The 24,576-nt window shown below is 36.6% G+C and overlaps 4 protein-coding genes and 2 non-coding genes across 8 annotated transcripts; 4 read left to right on the forward strand and 2 right to left on the reverse strand.

The window, feature by feature from the left end:
* The first annotated feature begins 9 nt into the window (after positions 1-9).
* Positions 10-8,960, forward strand: LOC144838597 (EGF and laminin G domain-containing protein-like). Its single transcript, XM_078694055.1, has 9 exons — positions 10-75; positions 3,384-3,524; positions 4,041-4,204; positions 4,813-4,945; positions 5,131-5,307; positions 5,553-5,699; positions 7,585-7,736; positions 8,313-8,433; positions 8,854-8,960. The coding sequence occupies exons 1-9, from the start codon at positions 30-32 to the stop codon at positions 8,958-8,960; spliced, it is 1,188 nt and encodes a 395-aa protein (XP_078550181.1). The 5' UTR covers positions 10-29.
* LOC144852101 (uncharacterized) lies at positions 8,946-10,602 on the forward strand. 2 transcript variants are annotated; one of them, XM_078709812.1, is made up of 3 exons: positions 8,946-9,056; positions 9,380-9,652; positions 9,855-10,602. In XM_078709812.1, exons 1-3 carry the CDS (start codon positions 8,978-8,980, stop codon positions 10,112-10,114), a joined length of 612 nt encoding a protein of 203 aa, XP_078565938.1. In that variant the 5' UTR covers positions 8,946-8,977; the 3' UTR covers positions 10,115-10,602. The 2 variants fall into 2 exon arrangements, with proteins under 2 accessions (XP_078565938.1, XP_078565947.1); XM_078709821.1 differs by having other exon boundaries at positions 9,380-9,646.
* Positions 10,603-12,418: 1,816 nt separating this feature from the next.
* Positions 12,419-20,981, forward strand: LOC144837658 (uncharacterized). The gene is made up of 11 exons (XM_078692864.1): positions 12,419-12,598; positions 13,881-14,015; positions 14,403-14,557; positions 14,811-14,946; positions 15,849-16,025; positions 16,409-16,555; positions 16,978-17,123; positions 17,395-17,512; positions 18,554-18,727; positions 18,922-19,200; positions 19,595-20,981. Exons 1-11 carry the CDS (start codon positions 12,505-12,507, stop codon positions 19,855-19,857), a joined length of 1,824 nt encoding a protein of 607 aa, XP_078548990.1. The 5' UTR covers positions 12,419-12,504; the 3' UTR covers positions 19,858-20,981.
* Positions 20,982-22,382: 1,401 nt separating this feature from the next.
* Trnay-gua (transfer RNA tyrosine (anticodon GUA)) lies at positions 22,383-22,468 on the reverse strand. Its single transcript is given in 2 exon segments — positions 22,383-22,418; positions 22,432-22,468. It is a non-coding gene; the product is annotated as a tRNA-Tyr (tRNA).
* Positions 22,469-22,774: 306 nt separating this feature from the next.
* Trnay-gua (transfer RNA tyrosine (anticodon GUA)) lies at positions 22,775-22,860 on the reverse strand. Its single transcript is given in 2 exon segments — positions 22,775-22,810; positions 22,824-22,860. It is a non-coding gene; the product is annotated as a tRNA-Tyr (tRNA).
* A 424-nt stretch (positions 22,861-23,284) lies between these two features.
* On the forward strand, positions 23,285-24,559 carry LOC144837087 (uncharacterized). Of its 2 annotated transcripts, none has more exons than XM_078692082.1 (2): positions 23,285-23,392; positions 23,717-24,559. In XM_078692082.1, the coding sequence occupies exon 2, from the start codon at positions 23,756-23,758 to the stop codon at positions 24,521-24,523; it is 768 nt and encodes a 255-aa protein (XP_078548208.1). In that variant the 5' UTR covers positions 23,285-23,392; positions 23,717-23,755; the 3' UTR covers positions 24,524-24,559. The 2 variants fall into 2 exon arrangements, with proteins under 2 accessions (XP_078548208.1, XP_078548216.1); XM_078692090.1 differs by having other exon boundaries at positions 23,316-23,388.
* Positions 24,560-24,576: the final 17 nt, after the last annotated feature.

Here is a 24,576-nt window from a genome sequence, read left to right on the forward strand (position 1 = left end):
ACCCAAGAATCAGAGCAGAAAACATCGCCATGTTTCCGACGTTATTGATGTTACTTTTTATTCCATTTAAACAAAGTAAGTTTCGCACTTTTACTGTTCGAATGCACAATAGTAGTAAGACTAACTAGAACACTGATGAACTAGTAATTTAATCAGGTTAATACTATGGCTTATTGAGTTGAGTTGGAATTATATTTTAGATGTCAAAATCATACCAATTCTTACCTATGGAAGTGACATTTGGGGACTACTTGATAATAACTTTAACATTCACACAACATTCTGCAGATTAGGTGTAGGCAACGCCCCAAACGTTGGAGTAACTGCTAAACATGGTAGACTCCCGGTACAAATTAATTATAGTCTTAACGTTATTCGATACTGGTTACACATAATTTGAGTTAATCAAAGCAGATATACATTTAGATGTTATGCCTATCAATTAAGAAAAGTCGATAGAAATCAAATGTGTTGGGCCATGCCAGTTAGATTTTTACTCTGTGCATAGGCCTATGGCTTCGGTTATGTTTGGTTAAATATATGTTAATGATAAATATAATTTTTTTAATGACTGTAAGTTAAGGGTTACAGACATTGAGAAACAAAGATACTTTGAAAAAATGAGATCACATTCTAAGTTGAAATATTACCGTTTATTTAAACATCAGTATAAGTAGCAATAATGTAAATGTTCATAATCTTAAGTACAAATATAATAGTCTTGGGACTTTAAAGCTCGAAATTGAAAAGGGTTGATGGAACAGGACATCACCACATCAAGAACGCACATGCAACATTTGTAAAAATAATTCAGTTGACGAATTTCATTTGCTTGTTATTTGGCCATTACATTTAATACTCAGAAATCCATTTATCCCATTATTTTTAGTATAGACCTACATTACCCGTCTATATTAATACATTACGTTTACTCATGTCAACTATTAATTTATCAAATGTATTATCTAAATGTGTATATTGCTTTTGAAAGAATTGATCGTAATAAAAACGGTACTGGGTTTGGTCTACTAGCGTTCCTGCACCCAACTCGTCATCCATTGATAGAAGCCTTGATGAATTAAGGAGATATATTCAGAGCGTCATTTCGAAGATCGAGCATTCTCTACTTCTACGGAGCGCCATTTATGCCTTTATTTACTTCCGAAATAGAAATAGTACTACGGTAACTGGTTCAGTGGACCAAATTTAGCACCAGTGGAGCACAGTGATATAAAATAGAAATAAGTCACATATCTCTATTTAAAAAAAAACAATATTAAAAAAAAAAAAAAATATCCGTCGAGGTTCGAACCCCAGCCGATAGCACTCAAAACTGAGCATTACCCGTTACGCCACCAAGTACATGACTGAAAAGCTGATAATAGTCTATTTATACGTGTATTACGTAATTGATCATTACGTCATAAATATCCTATTAACCTTGGTAAAAATAAATTGATCAGTTAGCTCAGTCGTCTGAGCGTCGTGTTAACAACACGTATGTCGTGGGTTCGATTCCCACGCTGGTCGGTGGAATAGAGTTAAGGCTATGCGAGCCACTGTGTTTGGGGTTCACAGATCATACGTCCCCCTTTCCACCACACATCATGAGGCGACAACATCAATGCATCTGGTGATGTGGTGGAAACGACCCCAAAAGGCTGTGGCAGGGCCTTAGTGCTGAGGCAGGGAGAGCACATTTACCATCTTTTTTTTTTTGGCTCTAGCAAACTGCTTTGGTGGTTTAAATGTTATGTTTAGCGCCCTCAATTTATTTTAATGTAAAAAAAAGGGAATTAATTCTCTTCGTTACGTGTTTAGAAGAGAATTAATTTGATCTCATCGTAGTTTGGTATGCCGTGCGTTTGTTATGCAAATGAGTGTGCACATGTGCTGTGGGAAAAATGGAATTGTTAGTCATTCGCGATCAACACACAACACTGTTCAATTTTTATTTTATTAATCTTTTACATTAGAATTGTAATTCTACCGTTACACATTATAGTGTACTTTCAAATATCCGTTTCATGCAAGATATTGTATTGTAGGCCTACTAATATGTTGTGAATTTTATGGTAGAATAAATAAATAAATATGTTTTAAGTAGATCTTGAAATTGAAGCATAATTATGAGGTCGAGTTTTTTAAATTCGCATCTGGATAGTTGAAATTTAACATTATAATTATCAAAGGTGATATGATAATTCTAATTGTTTTTAAATTATAGAAATATTAAAATAAGTAAGTAGGCTTTTGTGTGCTAGCTCTGTTTGTATTTCATAATTTTGTTTTGTTGAATTACCGTCACGGCCGCGTGCATTGCATGTCTTACACTTGGGAAACAATCACCATTGTTTGGCTGGTCCTGAAGACTTTTATATTTCGTTTCATAATTTCCCGGTTCCGAGGACTAAACTTTCATTCTTAGCTCTGCCCTGGTGAGCTTAACTGGAGACTTAATATTTTAATTTCATATTTCAATAAATATTGTCTTTGCTCAGCCCCAATCATGGTGCGGTAGTGAAGACTCTTATATATCATGTTTCAAAATACTATAGGTGTTATTTCTGGGGACCTTGTAGCTATTTCAAACAGTTTAGTAAGCCCTGCGTTGTTATGCAAATGAGTTTGTGCAGGTGTAATTGGGAAGATGGTATTGTTAGTCCTACGCGGTGAACACGCCACAAAATTAAATTTAAAAGTTAAATTTTGATTTTGTTAATCTTTATTAGAAATTCAAATCATGTAAAAATACAATTTTCCGGGCGGGAATCTAGAAACTCCCCTACTTTAGTTTACAAAAGTAATCTTGAAAAGAACCCCATGTGGAAAAGAAGCTTATCCGTTGAAAAAAAGCCGAGGGGGCCAGCTTTCCCCGACGGGGTTGAATGAATAAATGAATTAATAAATGAATGAATAAATTCCCAGTGCAAAAGGGACAGAACAGATCCTGTGAGAGCATATGCTAGAGCAACTGCGTTAAACATCCTACGGTATCATGTCTAAGGACGTTAAACATCCTGAGGTATCACGTCTGTTGACAGAAATCTGTGGGATACTGTACTATAGTGAGAAATTATTAGAGGGTAGAGATTAAGTTAATATTAGGAGTTAGATGATATGGTATTGGACTGATGCCGTCATCAGATGTGATACTACAGGTGTTTAACGTCACCTTTTATAAACACCGAAGCGCAGATCACCAGTCACCCTGTCCCGCCCCACCTCCCCAACATGTTTGATAAGGGGGGGGGGGGGGGGGGTTGTACCCTAACCCTAACCCTAACCCCCAACATTTCGAAACGCCGTTGATTTCATAATAACCGCTAGGTATAGTTATATGTACCATATTAAACCCACTTTACATTCTTCAATGTCTTTAGTCAATGGCCAGGTTTCATGTGCTCAGCTTAAAAAAGACGGTGATTCAACAAATGGTTTGAAAACAATTAACCCAGAGGAAACTGACCAATCAGGAGATGAGATAACTGTTGAATGTGACATGACGTCAGATCCAACTGATGGCAAGTTTGTGGTGTTTTCTGTTATTTATCAAATCATATTCATTATTAGCAGCTAAAATAGTAAACGATATGTACCAACCTAATAATAGATAATGCGTGAATGAGAATAAATGTGGGGCATACATATTAAAGAAAAAAATCTGGTGGTGACATGTACAAAATACTCGACAACATCGGCATAATCGATATGACGTTTGCGTTCTGTACTACAATGACTTTAATAATAACAACACATTACCAGATTTAATATGAAACAGGTTTGAGCATCAGCATTGACTCTGCGTAAACGAAAGCTCTACTGGTGCGAAATTTAATTTATTTTAATTTTTTAAAGTGAATTTTATCAGTAAAATTCGATCAGGGGTGGATTCATTGGCTAGCGCTGTCGCGTGTCACGTATTTGACAAACGAACAATTAACAACGTATTTTGACAAACAACCAATTAAAAACGTTATTACGCTATATTTAGGCATAATCACAATAGGCTTATATAAAATAAAATATTGATTTTTCAGGCATCACAATCATTCAGCATGACACTAGTACACGGTTACGAATTAGTGGGAGTCCATACGGTGGCCCAGGATCGTATAATCGGCCAATAACCTACACTGGGTACACAATGGAACAGATCACACAACTAGTGCAAAAATCAGCATCGTGTGAACAGTACATTAAGGTAATAATATCATTGATAAGCTTATGATGCACGTATATTCATGTGTAGAGGGCGGGGTGCTGAGGCGGATCTAGACATTTTCGAGTAGAGGGTTGAGTCCCAGAAGAAAGGGCACTTCCTACCACATGTCCTGTGGCGAAACGAATTTTGTTAAAGGAGATCTCTTGAACTTGAACTCTTCACGTATTTAGCTTTATGAAACCTTAAGAAAATTACACAAAACAAAAACCCCAAAGCCAATAGATTTCGGCGATTTAGTAGGGTAAACGAACAATTTTTTGTTTGGCCTTTTTACATAATTATTAATAATGAAGGACGGACCCATGAGTGTTGCCCTAGTTGCCCGAGCAACACCCTAATTTCATACTAAATGTTTTTTCTGCCACTAAATTAACATTTAGATCCCATTTTATCGTATACAATATATCCATATAACGTTATAGAAATCCAGGCCCGGAAGAGAATATTTGTAAATTGTAACTTTTTGTCTTTTGGATGTAAATAAATTGAATTGAACTTAACTGGAAACTCTACGGACGTAGTGGGCTCTGCTTGGTGACAACAACATGTAGGCCTACAGTATTGTACCAATCCTTTATATTCTGCAGCTTGAATGTCACCATGCAAGAATAAAAGGTAACCCTAAAGATTATCACTGGTGGGTGTCAAGAGATGGTGCCGATATGTACATGTGGGGAGGCGTGAAAACGTACAGCAGGACTTGCGCATGCGGAATAGATGGTGAGTAAACCCACATACTATGTGAACGTGCATGCTGAATATACAATACTAAGTATCGTATTTGAAATTATAAATTGTAGGCGATCTTGTCAAAGGTCAAGCGCCTATAGCCTGCCACGTTTCGATATTCAATTATTATTATCAATAATGGTAAACCATATTTCTTCTTTTGCTGCCAATTCCAGAAACTTGTGATGACCCAGGTTCTGTCTGTAACTGTGATATAAATGATAGGCAACTAAGGAATGATTACGGACTTTTGACCGATAGAGCTCGTTTACCCGTTACCAAAGTTTACGGTGGTGACGTAGATAAAAGTTACGAATATTCTTACCTTACCCTTGGTCCGTTAAAATGTCGAGGTAGGTAACCAATGTCAAGATATGTCGATTCATTTCGGACATCCACAAAGGCGTCGTAAATAAAAAGCGCTCCATGAAAAGCGTTAAACAAATACGATTATAATATCTACCGAAAATAAATATATCTTCAATATTTTTGTGTTACTTCAGAAACATTGTGATTGGTAATACGAAGATGGTGATTGAAAGCTAATACTGTATTGATAAAATTATAATACTTGCTTATTTTTGGTACTTCAATTTAGGGTTTGCACCACCCATTCTGCGTTCATGCGCTGAGGTGAAAGCGGCTGGATTTACAAAGACTGATTCTTATCTCATTGATCCAGACGGTGATGGCAGCGACAATCCATATTGGGCGTATTGTGACCTTGAATTGTACGAAGATGAAGGTTTGTCTTTCGTCCAGTGACGTAACTGCTATACTTGACAAAATGCTTACAAAGCATTTTTTCAAGTATTACTTGGTTTGTATGTTTGTAAAGAGTGTTTGAACGATATCGTCTAAAAATACCTTCCAATTTTTTTTTTGCAAATAGCTTTAAACCAACAGACTATGGCTGTTTATTTTCCGGAAAATCGATATTTTGGTGACGTCAGAAAATCTCAAGTAATCTGTATCTTCAATGTGGGTCGTTCTGTAAAAAATTCTCGTTTCTAATTTGTTTTGCAACATGCTCCCTCCTTGTCGCCACCGTACTGTGGGTTGGGATCTCCCCGTTACTTGAGATACCCTTTGGTAGATCTGAGCGTTTCAAAAGATCACCTGTTTTGACAATTGCCAATATTTTAAATTGTGTGTTGTAATTGGTTGACAACGGTTTCAGCCCTTGACGTGACTGCTTGTTTTAATTTGTCATGCTGTGGATGTGTAACCCAGGCTACAAAAGTAGGCCAGTCCAAGAAGACAAATGGTAACCCAGGCCACAAAAGTGTGCCAGTCCAAGGAAAATTGCAACCTTTACACATTCCAACTTCCTTACAAACAGAAAGTTCTGACCAACATACTTTAAGTATGAGCTAATTATTGTAAGGCTAAACTTTTAGCTGATCGAACTCCAAATAAGGAAATAGGGCCACCATCATCTTGCAACTCAACTCTAAATCTATTGAGAGCAGTCAGGTCCTCCCTGATACTTTTTGTACGTTCTGAAAGAAGTTGTATTTACACTTATTCCTTGCTCAACAAATTCAGGTAAGATAACCAACATAAACTTATTATTTTTTAGCGTAAGTACCATAGTTGACTTAAGTCCTTTAGTTGTACTTGTTACATACATATAGGATACTACTTTTATATTTATCATTGCATGTTATTAAATCCAGCAATGACTTTATTATCTTAGATACAACGTGATATATTGTAAATATGTACTATATGTTTGACCATCTTATATCCTATTGATTGTATGTTTATATGTAAGTTAGAGTGTAGTAATAAGACCCTGTCATTATATACTCACTAGAGGCTATGATTTATTAGCTAACCATCATCATTATCATTGAACGAAGCCTGTATAGAGAATTCTGTAGTTATAGGAATCAAATACAAAAAGGCTACCGTAGTACACAACTCAACTCTAAATCTATTGAGAGCAGTCAGGTCCTCCCTGATACATTTTGTACATTCTGAAAGAAGTTGTATTTACACTTATTCCTTGCTCAACAAATTCAGGTTGAGGGAAGATTGCCCAAGTTGGATTCTGTGTGTAAAGTCCACAGCCAGACGAGGGAATCGGTGGAGTGTATATAAGCATCAAACTTCGAACGGGTTTACCACACCAAAAAGGGGACAAGCTCGACCACTGCCAGTTGTCAACAAACTTAAGTTTGACTTGTTATCTAAATCTTTAAGCATACTTAATTATAAGTCGCATATTGTATAATTTGTATTACGATTTAGAATAATAACATATCTACTATAAGCCAACTATTTTGTACTCTTTTATTTATTATCTACGTGTGTCTAGTGCCGCCGCCCCAATCAACTCGAACCCCGCTCACCTCAACCCTAAGTCGATAATCTTTTGTGTTGTGTGTAGAGCGGTTACAGATGTATATTGTTTGTTAATCAAGTACAATATACCTGAAAATATATTGAATAGCGTGCCCTCTGTCGGTCTTTTTTCAAGTATTTCGGTCAGTTATTTGTTTATTGTTGACCACACACAAATACAATTACAGTAATTCATAAAATATATCATTGTATTTAATTTTGATTGACAATGAGTGACGTGTTTGAATAATGTGTTGGTTGATCTTCATTCTTTATTGCAGTTATTACTGCTGTGTTCCACGATGTCCCTGAACAAACTTATGTCCATGGTTACAACGATCCAAAATACAGCAAAGTTTTCAACTATCCAATAAATGATACTCAATTGCGCATGCTCACTACAGAGTCAAGCGAATGTCGGCAATATTTTGAAGTAAGCTTCTTTTGAACTAATATTTCCATTTATTGTCATCCGTTCAACAATTCAGTATTCCACAAAGCCCCTTTTTTAAATACCCTTTTAAGCCTATTTTCGAATCGAATATTATTTTAAACTCATAAAGAAGGAATATTAGAGATTTATAAAGCAAACACATGTGTTATGTCGAGACGTTAAGAAACCCTTTATAGCCTAGAAACTCTTTCTCGATAGTTACAATAGACCTAAGCTTAAAATATGAAGCGACACTTGACAAGGGTACGATGTGCGCGCCCCCAGGTTGTGTGAATGTGAACCTTTTGTAGCCTAGAAACTCTTTCTCGATAGTTACAATAGACCTAAGCTTAAAATATGAAGCGACACTTGACAAGGGTACGATGTGCGCGCCCCCAGGTTGTGTGAATGTGAACCTTTTGTAGCCTAGAAACTCTTTCTCGATAGTTACAATAGACCTAAGCTTAAAATATGAAGCGACACTTGACAAGGGTACGATGTGCGCGCCCCCAGGTTGTGTGAATGTGAATGAACTATGAATTATAGTATGAAAATTGATCTCTAATTACATTTCAGATTGACTGTTACCATGTAAAATTTTCTAAATCACGTTGGGTATCAATTAATGGAGATGAACTTGTTAACTGGGGAGGGTCAACAGGAAGTGATTCCTACCAATGCCCTTGCTCACTTGATGGTAAGTATACATTCTTCTCAACCTTTCTTGGATATACTGGTATTTGTACACTTTTTAAAACACAATTTTTATAACTATTATTGCATGATTTCGTCGTCCTTTATTCTGAACAATTTTAAATAACCAATAAAGATCGATATATAATTCACAGTTTGTAAATATAATTTAACTGAAATGCATTTTACTATACTACATTCTCGAAATCATTATCCGCCATGATTTTTGTGAAATGTATGCAGAGTTATGACGTCATACGTCTACTCGTACTCATGTCAAAGATAGTTGACTTACCAGAAAGGTACCAAATCGAAAAGTCCCTAATCTAATATGGAGGTATTGACGTAGAAGTACACAAATATACATCCGTTTGAAATGCCTTTGGTCACGAGTTTTTAGTATGATTATAATAATATACATTAGGCGTACTATCTAATATTGATAATGCTTGTGTTAAGGATCGTGCCAAACTGACTGCAACTGTGAGAGAAATGACCACCAATGGCGGGAGGACAGTGGGTATATCTTAAACAAAGACGATTTACCAATGAAAGAGATACTAATAGCAGATACAGACAATAGTCAAGAAAAATTATATTTCTCAGTAGGACCTCTTGAATGTACAGGTATTAAACCATTAAGTGTATTTTACGTCTTAGAATGTTTTGCGCCTGCTTTCCACTAGGCAAATCTTTTGACTTACACGGGCATTTGTGAACTGCGTGGCGGCGCATTATTTCTCATCATGACAAAGTAGATGGATATAGAAAACGCATCACGCATACAAAATAAACGTTTTCGATTCCCATGAATAAATTAGGTAATTGGAACACAGGCTTTATAGGTTTTCTACTTGTGACACGATACAGATTAGTTTTTTATTTGGTGAAAAAAAGAAGAAAATTTTGTCCGTGAAAGCACATGGTTTATATGCCTATTTATTACATAGGTCCTGCGGCCAAGACGATTACCTACGGAACATCTTGCTACAAAGTGATAACCGCACCAATCACGTGGCAAGAGGCAGTGAACGCGTGTAAACGAATCAACGCTCGTCTAACAACTATTGACGATGATGATGAACGCGTTTATCTGACTAAGTTGACGCACGCTCTCGTTGGACCACTGTCAACGCTGTGGTCTGCTGCAGAATGTACCCCAATTGACTCTGCAGACAATGTTAGCTGTGATGCCAAATATGGTTATATTTGCGAAAGTAAACGTATGTTTTTTTAATGTTAGCCCTACATACTTGCAATTAGAAGCGTTGAGAACGTCTCATTTATAAAAAATATTAATATTAGTATATTAATATAGTATATTGGTAAATAGCGACTTGCAGAAATTATTACCCTTAATTACAACTTATTTTTTATTTTTTTTTATACACTAAGATGATTATTTTTAAAATGTATTATTTTCAGTGGGACTTCACAGAAACTTCAGACGCGTCAGTTCTGACCAATCACCTAACACCATTCTGTCGTCTAGGAAAGCCGTTAGTTCTGGTGTTTGTAGCTTGTATTGTGAAGACACTGCCAACTGCAACTCATTCTCGTACAACGCAGACACGCATGGTTGCAAGATTAGTAGTGAGACCACCGACTCGAGTGCCGTTTCGGAGGACGGTTATGAACTGTTTATTTTACAAACGAGTTACTACGGGACTTGCCAAATGCGTTAGTGCCTGGTTGCTAATTTTTTAGGAATAATTTTGATATCGGAATTTAGATCGATGTGGTTTTAATAAGATAAATTTAGCATTTCAGGTGTATCACATGTGCGCCTGTATCATGGAAGAATCCGTTAAATCGTGGTAGACACGATATATTATCTCTGAAAATTTGAATATTCTTTCATTGTTTCACTTCATGATCGACTCTATCGGACAAGTGGGTGCATCACAGGCAGGACGAAAAATATCAATCCGCGCACGGTGAATGCCTGTATTTATGGCGGGCCACTTAATATTAGAATCGGTTTATTTTTCACACTTTTAATCGTTTAAAAGCAAAAATTGGCCCCATAGGATTGTTTTTAATGTAGTTTGTGACTTTAAATAGACCGAAACATGTTGAGAAAATGTCGAGTTGGGTTGGTGTCGATGATATCAGACATCACATGCGAAACACATTAGGTGCTGTATCATTGCGTTTGCCTATACTACACAAAGTTAGGTACATTGTGATAGTGATAGTAATATATTTTAGAAAGAGCTGTTGTTATATCGATTTTTGTGGTGTTTTTTTGTGATGTAATTATGGTTTTATATGCTATGTTTAACTGTAATCAAAATATGTTACGCTTTGTATTAACTACATAAATTATATATTTTTTAAGCAACAAAACCTTTTCATTTACAAAGAATGAAATTTCGTTCTTTCTAACAAACTTATCGATGCTATACAGTATTGTTGAATATAGTCTTTGGAAGGATCAAACAGGACCGTTTGAAATTTTTTATCGTTCAGAAAATTACCGGGTTTAAAATAGTTATTTTATTTATTTTTTTTTTATGTCTTTAGGCAATGTGGCCAAGGATTACCAATAGTGAATTAATCACTGTCCTATCAGATAGGTGGTAATCCTCCTGATACAGGGGCTATTTTGTGAACCCCCTACTCTTTTCGAATAATGAACTGGGTTCTTTAAAGTGCACACAGGTTATAACTGTGTACACTGGACCTACGGTTTATAGTCTTTATCCGAGAAGACTTGTTCCACCACCAGAACTAGGAGCGAGTCGGCCTCGAACCCTTGCCGATGTTGTTGGCTCTTTAGGTACGGTAAACGGCGCCCCTGCCTTAACCGCTCGATCATTTGACTTGTTTACGTCAGCGGTAAAACTGAACGAGCGTCATGTGACATTATATCATTTTCGTTTTCTAAAGTGTTGCTACACAGAACTCTTTAATAATGTTAGATAAGTCACCAAGATTTATGAATTTGAAGCACATGTCTTAGGAAAAATAGATATATAAGTCAAAAGAACAATCGAATTTACACAGGAAAGTAATATTTTGTTGATAGTTACACGGTTAGCCTTTCGCCTCCTGGATACACGGACGGTTAGCCTTTCGCCTCCTGGATACACGGTTAGCCTTTCGCCTCCTGGATACACGGACGGTTAGCCTTTCGCCTCCTGGATACACGGTTAGCCTTTCGCCTCTATGATACACGGACGGTTAGCCTTTCGCCTCTAGGATACACGGTTAGCCTTTCGTCTCCAGGATACACGGTTAGCCTTTCGCCTCTAGGATAAACTTGGTTAGCCTTTCGCCTCCAGTTGCAGCTAATATTTACATTGCACTGGAAATAATTTAAATTAATTTATTAATTTAATGTCTTTACATTTTGACGAATAAAGTATATATATATATATATATCAATGATTAAAAGTATTGTTTTGCATTGAATTTACTTCCAGTATAATTGTTATGTTGCGACTAAGCCTGTTTTTTGTTGGTGATTTCATACTCAAAATATCATAGTAACTTAACAGAAGCCAAATTAAAATAAAATGTTGGTATAACTATACGTATACTTCCCTCGTGAAATTATTATTATCATTATTATTATTATTATTATTTTAAAGTTTGTATTTATCTCTAATTTGAATGGTGTGTAGGCCTATATTTCCAATACCTTCCCAGCAGACTTTAACCAAATAAAATCCAAACCAATCTAAAAGAAAATTAAACCCAAACCCCGAATTGGCCTCCCTCTTTTATTTCCATTCCCTCACGCCACTCCCGTGTCCACACTGGGCATCATAATACGTCAAACCTTATTATAGAGCGTTGCTATATTTAAAGGATCTCGGATGATCAGACAACGAAAATGCGATAATCGAATATTTAATCAATAATTTGCACCTTTAGTTATTTCCAGGTATGATTTCTTTGTATAAATATCAATAATTGTTCATATTTGGGTTAATTTGAAAAATTCAGATATGATCCTTTCTTTATTACGCATTGGTCAAACATGCATGTAGCGTCCATTCTTGCACCACACAGTCTCTATAACATGGCATGCACTAACACCATGATATAGGCCTCGTAACTACCATTGATGTTGACTTCAAAAATGAAGTATACAATGCCGTATTGTCATCGAAAGGACATGATATTGATATGGAGTTTGTTAATCAGTGCCGGGTATCAAGGTAAGCAGTTGACTGGGCGCGTAACGTTGCGCGTTAAAGTTAACAACCAATCAGAATGCGAATTAAATGCTGTTTGCTCTTCTAAAATTATGTGTATGTGTTATTATAACGTGCAATGTTTTGATTCGATTATCAGTCTTAAATCTTTTAATCATTTACAATGTTTAGGCCTATGTTATGAACTAAAAACAGGTTCTTATTGTGTAGATTTCTTATTGCTCGTAAATGAAGCAAAGTAATTTAGGCCTACTTTAAGCTGCTTTCACATCGCGCCCGGATTCGGTCCGCCGGTGCCCTGAGAAAAATATCGTGAAAAATGGATTCAGTGGTAAAGCATATGATTGTTCACACCTAATTCGTACGATTTGAATCCGACCTGATTTGGTCTCCGAATTAGTAGCGATGGATTAAGAAGCCCTTCTGTTTTCTGAAATCTTCCTTTTTTTTTCTTTCGTCCAATCAGCAGTGAGCATGAATGACCTCGCTTGACAACGGATAACCAAATTCGTGCTTAATGTGAGCACACTCAACGTTCGCGATATTTTTCTTAGGGCGCCGGACCGAATCTGGGCACAATGTGAAAGTAGCTTTAATCAATGCTTTCAAACAAAATAAAGAAATCAATGAACAAAAATATACATGGAAAGTGGAGGCGATGTTTTAGCTTGGTTCCCTGAGTGAAGTGCAATGCAGGTAATTTGACCAATCAGACGACGGGATCATCATCCTTCGCGTCGAGATTGGTCAAATTACTTGCGTTGCGTTTACGCTCTTGCGTTGCGCCCTAAAGCGTGGTTCCCACTAGAACGCAACGCAGCGACGTATTGACGCAAAGTTCTGTATTGCGTAATCACAAGTGGGAATCGACGATGTCACAGTGCTGCAAAGTCGCAGGTTTGATTTCACGCAGGCGGGGGAAACACACAATTATTGGAAGGGCATTTTCTTACGTTGCGTAGGTTGCGTTTCGTTGCGTCGCTAGTGGGAACCACGTAATGAGAACGGAATCATGGCTATTAAGCTAAGTTAAGTAACGCAACCTACGCAACGGAAGAAAATGCCCTTCCAATAATTGTGTTTGCCCCCGCCTGCGTGAAATCAAACCTGCGATATTTGCAGCACTGTTGCGTCGTTGGTTCCTACTTGTGATTACGCAATACAGCACTTTGCGTAAATACGTCTAGTGGGAACCACGCTTTACAACAATGATCATCTTCGAGTATTAGCGTTTCAGAGTTTATCATCTTAAAATCAGCTAAAACAGTCACGTGATTTATTTCAGTCAATGGTCAGGTCTCTTGTGCTGATCTTAAACAGCAGGGTGATCTAACAAATGGGTTGAAAACCATAGACCCAGAGGAGGCAGGTTCCGGGGGTATACAGGTTGAATGTGATATGACCTCTGACCCCAATGATGGTAAGTTCATGATTCATGTAGGAATATTACAAATATTTACCCAGTTGGCGATTTAAGTAATAATTAAAAATCGGTAAAAATTCCTGTAGTACCACATATTTCACAAATAACCTCGTTCTGCTTAACAACTGTGGAAAAATAAGTTGTGTTATATGTTGTTACAATGGTTTATAATTAAAAGATAAATAGCAATGAAAATTTATAGCCGGATCTAGCTTTTAAAATAACATAATATAATATAAAAGGTATGACCATTTTCGTTAATAATGTATATAGATGACGTCGTACCCTAATATGATCACTTGACTGCTTTAATTTTCATTGGCATCCATTCATTTGTGGTTAACAGAATAAAACGATCGCTAATTAATTGTGTTTGTTTTAAAGGTATAACAATTATTAAAAACGGTGAGGTTCGAAGGTTTGTGAACGGGTACGAAAGCGCAGGAGGATACTCAAGAACAATCTCTTATAGCGGTTACACAATGGAACAGATAGAACAGTTAATCAAAAAATCAGCATCGTGTGAACAGTATGTTGAGGTAAAATTCCGTTACAGTAAAGCTATGTTTACACGCTCTTTTATATATACATTCAATGTGTTTGTTCCGCGTTCAAATACACCACAGTTGTAATCCGATGGGAAGGCATATTTCTATCGCTTGTCTACTACCCTTATATTTTGAAATCTATCGGAGAATTACATGATGAACCTATTGGTTTCACAACGTAAACATAATTATACATGTCCTACTAAACGGCGCCCCGTAGTTTTACATTCTTTATTCATTTCAGTTTGAAAGTCATCATTCATGGATGTATTTTTATGCAAACCAACCGTATGCTTGGTGGGTATCAAGAGACGGTGAACACATGTACATGTGGGGAGGGGGAAAAACATATAATAGGACTTGCGCATGCGGACTGACAGGTAAGTTATACTGTATGTAACCATGATATTTCAAAGACGTTAAGGCCAATTTACACAGACTATCTTCTGTCAATATTTATACTTCTTAGTCTACACCTAGTCATTCCTTAACAATTTCAAAAATGTTTTTTTGTTCATCCGTTTACTTTGTACTTTATCATTCATCAATCTAATAATCCACTTAAGCTCTGTCCACACTATCAAACTTTATGTGATGTGCCCATATGGACATGATGATGCCATAAAACTACTATATTTGGGGGATACCACTATACCATTTTTTAGAAGATTTTTTTTTTGTCAAACTAGTTTGACAGGGTGTAGACAGAGCTTTATACATTTGTTTTCTTTGCCAAATACCTTCCCGTTCAAAGTTTTGATTTTTAAATACATTTTCCTACTTAAATTCAGATCTAGGAGTTGAGTACAATGTATTCGTTAAATTTGATCTAAAAGAATTTTTATTTTTCTGGGTATCAATCATGCAAATAAGGACGCTACTTTCTCTCTGTTTATACCATGGATTTAATAATTAGAAATATTCAATCCATGCTTATACACAGTGCATTCAACTCGGCTCGCCATTTTTTAGAAAAAAATGTAACTCACGCCAAACTATTAAATACAGTCTTTATCTGCTGGTTCGGCCTGCCTCGGATAATCTGACATATTGGTATCTGGTTCGGCCTGCCTCGGATAATCTGACGTATTGGTATCTAGTTCGGCCTGCCTCGGATAATCTGACGTATTGGTATCTGGTTCGGCCTGCCTCGGATAATCTGACGTATTGGTATCTAGTTCGGCCTGCCTCGGATAATCTGACGTATTGGTATCTGGTTCGGCCTGCCTCGGATAATCTGACGTATTGGTATCTCACTGTAATCATTCTTTATTACTCTTAGGAAATTGTAGTACCCCCAGTAAACCTTGTAATAGCGATACCAACGATCACCGAACTCGACTTGATAGCGGGATTTTGACGGATAGAGCTCGACTGCCAGTAACCAAGTTCCAGGTTGGAGATACCGGTACATCTTATGAATATGCATTCTTTATAATCGGTCCTCTAAAATGCCGAGGTAATCACAGACTTCCATAACTTGTTGATTACCAATACCCCTTTTATGTCTCTTGCGGAGTTTACACCGGCGACGATGATGTTGATGATGATGATGATGATGACGACGACGACGACGACGATGACGATGATAATGATGACGACGATGATGATGATATAATGATGAGGACGACGATGATGATAGAAACGACAATGTTGATGACGGCGACGATGATGACGACGGCGACGATGATGATGTTGATGTCGGTGTTAATGATGATGATGACGTCGATGACGACGACGATGATGCCTATGATGATGATAATGACGATGATTTTTTCCATTGTTGACAGTGCCATAATGTAAATCACATTCATTAAAGCACACATATTATTTTAACTTTAGGGGTAGCACCTCCAGCTATGCATTCGTGTGCTGAGGTGAAAGCGGCTGGATTCAAAAAGACTGATTCTTATCTTATTGATCCAGACGGCGATGGCGGTGATGATGCTTATTGGGCGTACTGTGATTTGGAATTGAGCGAAGACGAAGGTAGGCCTATTGTTAAGTGGAACTTAATGTTTTATTTACGGTGATACCTATTAGCCAATGCATCATTTTCTCTGGAAACTATACTAGTACGAGCATTCTTTAGCCACAAAAAACCCTGGTACTAACTCAGACCGAGGATTTGAACTAAGAAATTTGGGATATGGTTTTAGCATGTTTTTTTTCTACCAAGCCTGGTGCAGGACACTTGCAGTTTGGTTCACACAAGAAATGTAACCAATCACACCGCGATGGATCACATACACTGTCACTTGTGATTGGTCAACTCACTTCGTCGTTGCGTTGAAGGAACCAAACTTGTCAGTGTTACCTTGTATTATCAGTTACTCTTTACCTCCTAAAGGCTAAAATAAATACAAGTACTACTTTAGCCCTAATGTATAGTATTTTCTCCTTTATGTTAGTCACTACTGTAGTATTCCATGATGTACCATATCGAACTTTTGTGGAAGGACCGACGACCCATTTACAGGTATTCACGTATTGGGCATCTGATGCGCAGATGATGGCACTCACAGCAGATTCAAATGCCTGTCAGCAGTATTTTAACGTAAGTCATTATTCATGTTATGTAGCAAATAGCAGGCTTTCGAAAGAGGTGACTACCGAGCGCGTGCAATTTACACTGCGCATGCGGATACAAACAATTCCACGGACCGTTGAACAGGCTGAGTCGCCTGCCTCCCCCCACCCCCTCTCGCTATCGCTCCCTCCCTGTTTTTGATTGGTCAATTTACTGTTGTACCGTTATATCACTCAAATATAGGCCTACTTTTTTCACTTGATAATTTTCATTAAATCTTTATTGTTTGATTGTACAGATTGATGTTATGCAAGCGCACTTTGGAGGTAGTTATTGGCTGTCAATCACAGGTGTGCAAATGAAGAACTGGGGATTGGCACCTGGCACTGTAGAAGGCTGTCCCTGCTCGCTAACGGGTGAGTAATAAGTGATTTGAGTTGACCAATAACAAGCGATAGTTCGTATGATTCATCACGTAGTGATTGTCAACATTATTTTGAGCTTACGCTGCGCTGCAATGCAAATTATATTTTATATCTCAATAATATCCATTTCCTAACTGACAAGTTTTTTTCGATACCAGAGCTCAAGTATACATATGCTACGCCATATGTACCAAAATGTTTTTTATCTTTTTACATCTACAACCTAGCAGTGATATTGCTCCTCACAACAGGGTTAACAGAAAAAGTCACTGAGCCGCGGCGGCGCGTAAGGGGATGACTATAAGTTAATATGCTTTTCATAGACAAATTAATGACTAATAACCATATTTTCGAAAACAAGAGTTGTGAAAACATAACCTAGCTAGTTCCACGTTAATGCTCAATGCCACACACCTTTAAGCTTGGTTCCCACTAGAAGAAAAATTCCGACGCTACGCAACGTAAAAAAATAATCTTCTTAAGCTTGGTTCCCACTAGAGACGCAACGCAAGGACGTACGCGCAACGCAAGCGAGTTGACCAATGACAAGCCACCGTTCGAATAATCCATCACTTGTGATTGGTCAAATCACTTACGTTGCGTTACGTCAGTGCGTTGCGTCTCTAGTGGGAACCAAGCCTTAATGATCGTTCCCACTAGAACGCAACGCAGCGACGTATTGACGCAAAGTGATGTATTGCGTAATCGCAAGTGGGAACCGACGACGCAACAGTGCTGTAAAAATCACAGGTTTAATTTCACGCAGGCGGAGGCAAACACAATTATTGGAAGTGCATTTTCTTACGTTGCGTAGGTTGCGTTACGTTGCGTCGCTAGTGAGAACCAAGCTTTACGAGAAGTGGAATCATCACTATTGTGACGTAGGCAAAGACAAAGCAGAAAACAGTATTCGTCTACGTCATCAAGCCTATATTACGCTTCGGTAATTGTTTGCATTTACGTCCTTCCATGCGTCTTAGTGATGAAAATGTTAACCAGAAAAAACGTTTTAACTAAATTCTGTATTTCAAGATTCGTGCTACAATGGCGCACTTTGCAACGGATATGCAAATGATGGAAGTTGGCGGGAAGACAGGGGCGACATCATTGACAAAGAAGAGATGCCAATTAAAGAACTCAAAATAGCGGACGTAGATGACTCCTCTGAATCAGCGTACTTCAGAATTGGCCCTCTCATATGTCAAGGTATGAAATATCCAAATTATGTTATACATAAACCCCTATTATGTGGACACCTTCGGAACCCAACAAAGTTTCCTTTAATATAGAGTGTTCCCCTTGATAGGGGAGGCTTGGCTGTAATGTAATGTTATTCGTTCAAAATTATTGTAACAATGATAACCTATCACTTAGAGGCCTAGTATTACTCTGTTTTCCAGGTTCCATACATGCACATAGAACAGTTCGCCGTGCCACTGCGTGTTACAAAGTGATAACTGCACCAATCACGTGGCAAGAGGCAGCGAACGCGTGTAAACGAATCAACGCTCATCTAGCAACTATTGACGATGATGATGAACGCGTTTATCTGACTAAGTTGACGCATGCTCTCGTTGGACCACTGTCAACGCTGTGGTCTGGTGCAGAATGCACCCCAATCGACTCTGCAGACAGTGTTAGCTGTGATGCCCAATATGGTTATATTTGTGAAAGTAAACGTAAGTTTAAAGTGAAATCATTAATATGCTCACAGCCCTGCTGACATACATGGCTTGTTGCATATCAATTATCATTACATTATGTTTTGTTTAGATGAATATTTATCAATAAATCGATAAATCAGTTAAGCAATAATAATTGTAGTTCAGTTTAGTGGCTCTTTTGAATTACGTCATATCCAACTGAAATCGACCAAAATTGGTCCAGCAACTTGACAAAATTGAAAACAACCTTTAAGCGTAGTATGCTTACATCAGATCCTGGATTGCGCCGTAATGTACTATGACGTCATAAGTCTATAGATCTTAGTTTGCTCTGTAATTTACTATGACGTAATAAGTCTATAGGTCATAGGTTGCTTCGTAGTTTACTATTCATTCTTGTTTTTTCAAGTGTCTGAAATCAAATCCTACAAAAACGCCGGGATGAACAAATCGCCACTGGGAAGCTCGCTGCTGTCGTCTAGGAAAGCCGTTAGTTCTGGTGTTTGTAGCTTGTATTGTGAAGACACTGCCAACTGCAACTCATTCTCGTACAACGCAGACATACATGATTGCAAGATGAGCAGTGAGACCACCGACTCCAGTGCCGTTTCGGAGGACGGTTATGAACTGTTCACATTAAAGAGTACATATCAAAGTTGTGCAATGCTTTAGGTATTATTTGTGTACGTAGGCCCTATATTGAAATATAATGTTGTCCTCCTGAAAAATATATATTTTAATGTCGCATAGTAGTTAATCACTTTGACCAACAGTGGATCGAAAAAAACAATTATTTACCTGGAAAAACTGTAATTTAAAGCAACAAATAGGCTGCCAATAGATTTTTGGTTGAATTTAACCGTTTTGTCTTTTTATAAATAAAATGAAAACATTATTTTGGGGGTTTTTTCAAAGGAAGGAATTAACTTTATTAAAACTACAAAATAACCTATTCAAAAAATAATTTTCATTTGTCATGTTTTTTGGGGAAAATGTATCTTTTAAGTAACGACAGACAGACCGACAGACCGTCTGTGGACGGCTGTCGGTAATCGATGGGTCTTTCCAGAGTAGAAGAGCCTTTAAAATTGATGCTGTATAAATACAACGTAAGAAATAAATAGGGCCTATACTATTGACCGTATACGGGATATAAATAAGTCTTAGGCCATAGTTGAAGGCTGCTTGCTATACAGTTCTCGTGCGTTTTCTTTCCATTCTACTTAAGATTGTTTCACACTAGTCCAATATCCACCTTCATTGCCAGTGTTAACAATGCCTAATATCAATTTAAACGATCGTGGTTTATGATATCTGTATAAGAGAGTATATACTAGTAATGTTTTGGTATTTTACCGTATTTAATATTCGTGAAAAAAGTTGAAAATTGTAAATAGTCACGTCTGTGATTGTGAATATCTTAGTAATTTTATTTCACAATTGTAGGCCTAAATCTAATTGATTGTCCGAAAAATTAGAGCCATAAGTGAATCATGAAAAACAGTGCAGTATTGCAATTATTTGACGCAAAAACTCCTTGTTTGTAAAATGAAGTACCACTATTATTATTTATTGTTATTTTATTATTACTATTAGTATTAGAAAATTATTTTTTACTAGCATATTTCAATATATTAAGCTCTGTCTACACTATCAAACTTTATGTGACAACAAAATGTGATGTGCCCAACATGATGATGTCATATCATTTCCATATTTAAGCATATCACTACCATACTTGGGCACATCATACTGTTTGTCAAACTAGTTTGATAATGTAGACATAGCTTTAGAGAAGCTAGCGATGGTAAATATTAAATATGAGTGGTTATTTTCGTTTCATTGCATATCATTTCGACCATCGATCATTACAGCAATCATTAAGCTAACGTCGTACCAAAGTCATTCATATATAAAGATAATCAATATTCACAATATAATAGACAGGCTATTATTTGTTGCTGTTTTGTTTTTCACCATTGACACAATAACTAGTAGAGAACCTGCTAAAAAGAAAGAAAAAGAAAAGAAACGAAATGCAACAAAAGGTTTTCTTGAATGGATTTTGGTTGAATTGTGTGTAAAATTATAGAAAAAAAGGATTTTTTTTCAAGTTAATATGTCCATATCTTCTTTAAATACTTGGTCTATATTGGTACCACCAAAATACTCAAATAAATATTTTATCATTTTATTTGCTCTAATTGAAACAGTAAATTTTGACCAAATAACATTTTTAAAATTTTACCTGGATATGATAATATATCATTTCTGAAACTTACAGTTAATTATGGGATTTCGCAATCAGTATATTCATCGTTAGACGTATGCGCATGCGTAATTGTATTCATAATGTTTACGTTTCGTAATGAACTCCTGACCAATCAGACAACCACATCCCACCAGGCAGCGCGCGTCACACGTCAGACGTGCCCAAACACCATCACCACCACCACCCGCCACCCCAACAACAATCGACGACAACGACATGGAGAAGAAAAACATTGAAAGAAAATTGTAAGTTTTTTAATTATAACATTGAATTACTATCCACATATCAGACTAACTATCCACGTAAAAAGGATTAAACATTTATCACCGGATTTCATCCAATGAATAATCTAACTTAAGAAGGCCTAGTGATAGCTAGACTAGTCCCAGCCTCCCCAAACGCTGAAAGACCATGTGCAAGTGAATGTATGTAGGCCTATCGTTTTTCAATGGTTAGGCTGGCCAGCATCCAACTTATTATTTCATTATTAACACAACAAATGAAAAGGAATTCTTGTAGTGATCGACATTATTCATCCATAACTATAAATATAAATCATAAAGTAAATGACCCAATGAGTACCTAATCTTTTTGAAGAATGAAAAGCATGGCTATGAATGATGGATGGGAATCAAATCATACGGTACTCGCGGGCTAGGCAAGCCATACAGCTAGCTCGCCATACTACAATCGTAAGTCCATGCTTACGCCACCGTGTCAGTGATTAATTATTTGAATGACGTGGGAAATCATTCAGGCCTAAGGAGACTTAAGATCTAAAAACAAATGTATTTATTTCGTTTTATTTGTGAATTTAGCCGAGACAACCGTGAATAGTCAAATTTGGATATAATTATAAGTCTATAATTTTAGTTCTTAGATTATAAAAAAACAAGTTCACAATAATAAAATGTAAATAAAAGTGTCCTTCGAGCCGGATTTGAACCAGCGACCTAAGGATTACAATTGAAACTCTACAGTCCTCCGCTCTACCAACTGAGCTATCGAAGGCACACGAGAACGAGGACTAAATCTAGGTCTATACCCATAATAGTAATAGTTCAGAATGATCGGCCATTTGATCGTAAAAACTGCCAAAAAAGTTTACAATAAAGGACGAGGACTACATCTAGGTCGACCCATAATAATAATAAATAGTCCAGATCGATCGGCCATTTGATCGTTAAAACCAAAAAAAGTTTACAATAAATTTAATGAAAGAAAAAAAAAGATCAACATTTCGGAGCCATAATGAAAGTCAATTTTAAAAAAAAATAATGAATACTGATCTCGAATAAATAAATTTAAATAAAAATGTCCTTCGAGCCGGATTTGAACCAGCGACCTAAGGATTACTATTGAAACTCTACAGTCCTCCGCTCTACCAACTGAGCTATCGAAGGCACACAGTGACCAATCGCAAATAATACGACTATACAGGTATTGGGTTCAACCATTATTTGTAGGGTAGTTCCTTGTATATGTTTACGATAATTAAGATTTTAAAATTAATGTGTAGTTTTTAAAATACCAAATTTAGATTAAAATGATTTATTTAGTTGGTTTAGTATAGTAAAATAGACAGCAGATTCCCAAATAAATTTTTGAAACTTGCTAAAGTTACATCTATTCACCACCGTAACAGAGTCACCGACGCCAATTGCTGAAGCGGTCATGTGATCGATAAAAGCCTGACACAAGAGTGCGCTTTTCAAACTTGTTCCCGGCCGTTTATGTGTTTTTACAGTCACTATTATAAAGAAACTAGAACATTTTATAATTAATATGATTAATTATTAACCGTTTTTGTCAGTGAGTGCGTTGCAGCGACTTAATACCTCACCACCTGAAATAAACGCCAGTTGCCTAACATGCATCGTTGATACAACTGGTAAGATTTTATTCGGGAGTTTTATTATCAGCAGGTAAACGTAAGTACGTACTGTATACTGTATTCACCAAACACCGTTTCGTTGTTAGAAGTCTAGTATTATTTATGATTTATATGATTATAATAATTGTAACAAGATGTTTTTCCTATAAGCATGGGCGACCTATAACATAAGTATGATTTAAGTATAGGAATATATCAAACACAGTGTAGAATACATAAAATAATATATTTATATTTATATAGATAAATTAAATTCTTTTAGAAATAATGTTTATATGAGTTTGAATTGTGAAATTACGACATATTATTCCTAGACTGAAAATCTATAACACAATCATTATTATTATCTTATCCATTCATTTTAGAATATTTCCGATCAAGCAATCATGCTCTAAAATGTTTCCATGGCAACTAACTTCTTGATTGAGATCAACCTTTTTATTGAAGAATATTGTTATCTAATCAAAACGTGCAAAGAATATGATGAGTTACTTTTATTTGAATTTCATGAACGAGTTTGCTCGGCAGACGGATTTCCAAAGAGAAATTGGAATAAGTTCCAACTACCTATGGTTATTTACACTTTGTTTGAAGATGTAGAAGAGTTTGATAAATTAAACGAAATTGAACGCATCAATTTGGTTGAATTTGAAAGACTGGAAAGTTATTACGAGGATGTGATTGGACCAGAAGATGACGATCAGTGGATTGTTGATGATGATTGGTTCTTCCAAGCAGGCGATCAGAGTATTGAAAACGATGGGTTTCATAGTTTCGAACGCATGAAGTATTGTGTCTGGGAAATGACGACCATCAAACGACCAGCGTTGTGTGTGTTTGTTTATTTCATTGGAGACTTCTGTGATTTTCAAGGAATTATCACATCAAAGATGAAAGCATGGGGTTGGAAAAAATCTAATATTTTGAAACTAAATGGAAATTTAAAACCGTGTCTTCATATTGTCGTTCAGTCTTTGAGAAATCTGTGTTATGTAAATATTGAAGCGGATTTTGAGATGAAGCGATGGCTGGGGATAAAGTGTCTAAAGAGATCATTTAGGGGATTACATAACACGGCTACTAAATCTGGAGTTCGAATGACTATTCACATTGTGGGCATGATTTGTCAGCTAGTGTCGTTAGTCGATGCTAAAAGAAATTCAAATTGTTAAAACAACATTGCGTAATATATCGTGTTTACATAATTCGTAAATAATTGAATGTA

Source organism: Antedon bifida, chromosome 1, assembly GCF_963402885.1.
Source record: "Antedon bifida chromosome 1, ecAntBifi1.1, whole genome shotgun sequence".
Taxonomy (NCBI): domain Eukaryota; kingdom Metazoa; phylum Echinodermata; class Crinoidea; order Comatulida; family Antedonidae; genus Antedon; species Antedon bifida.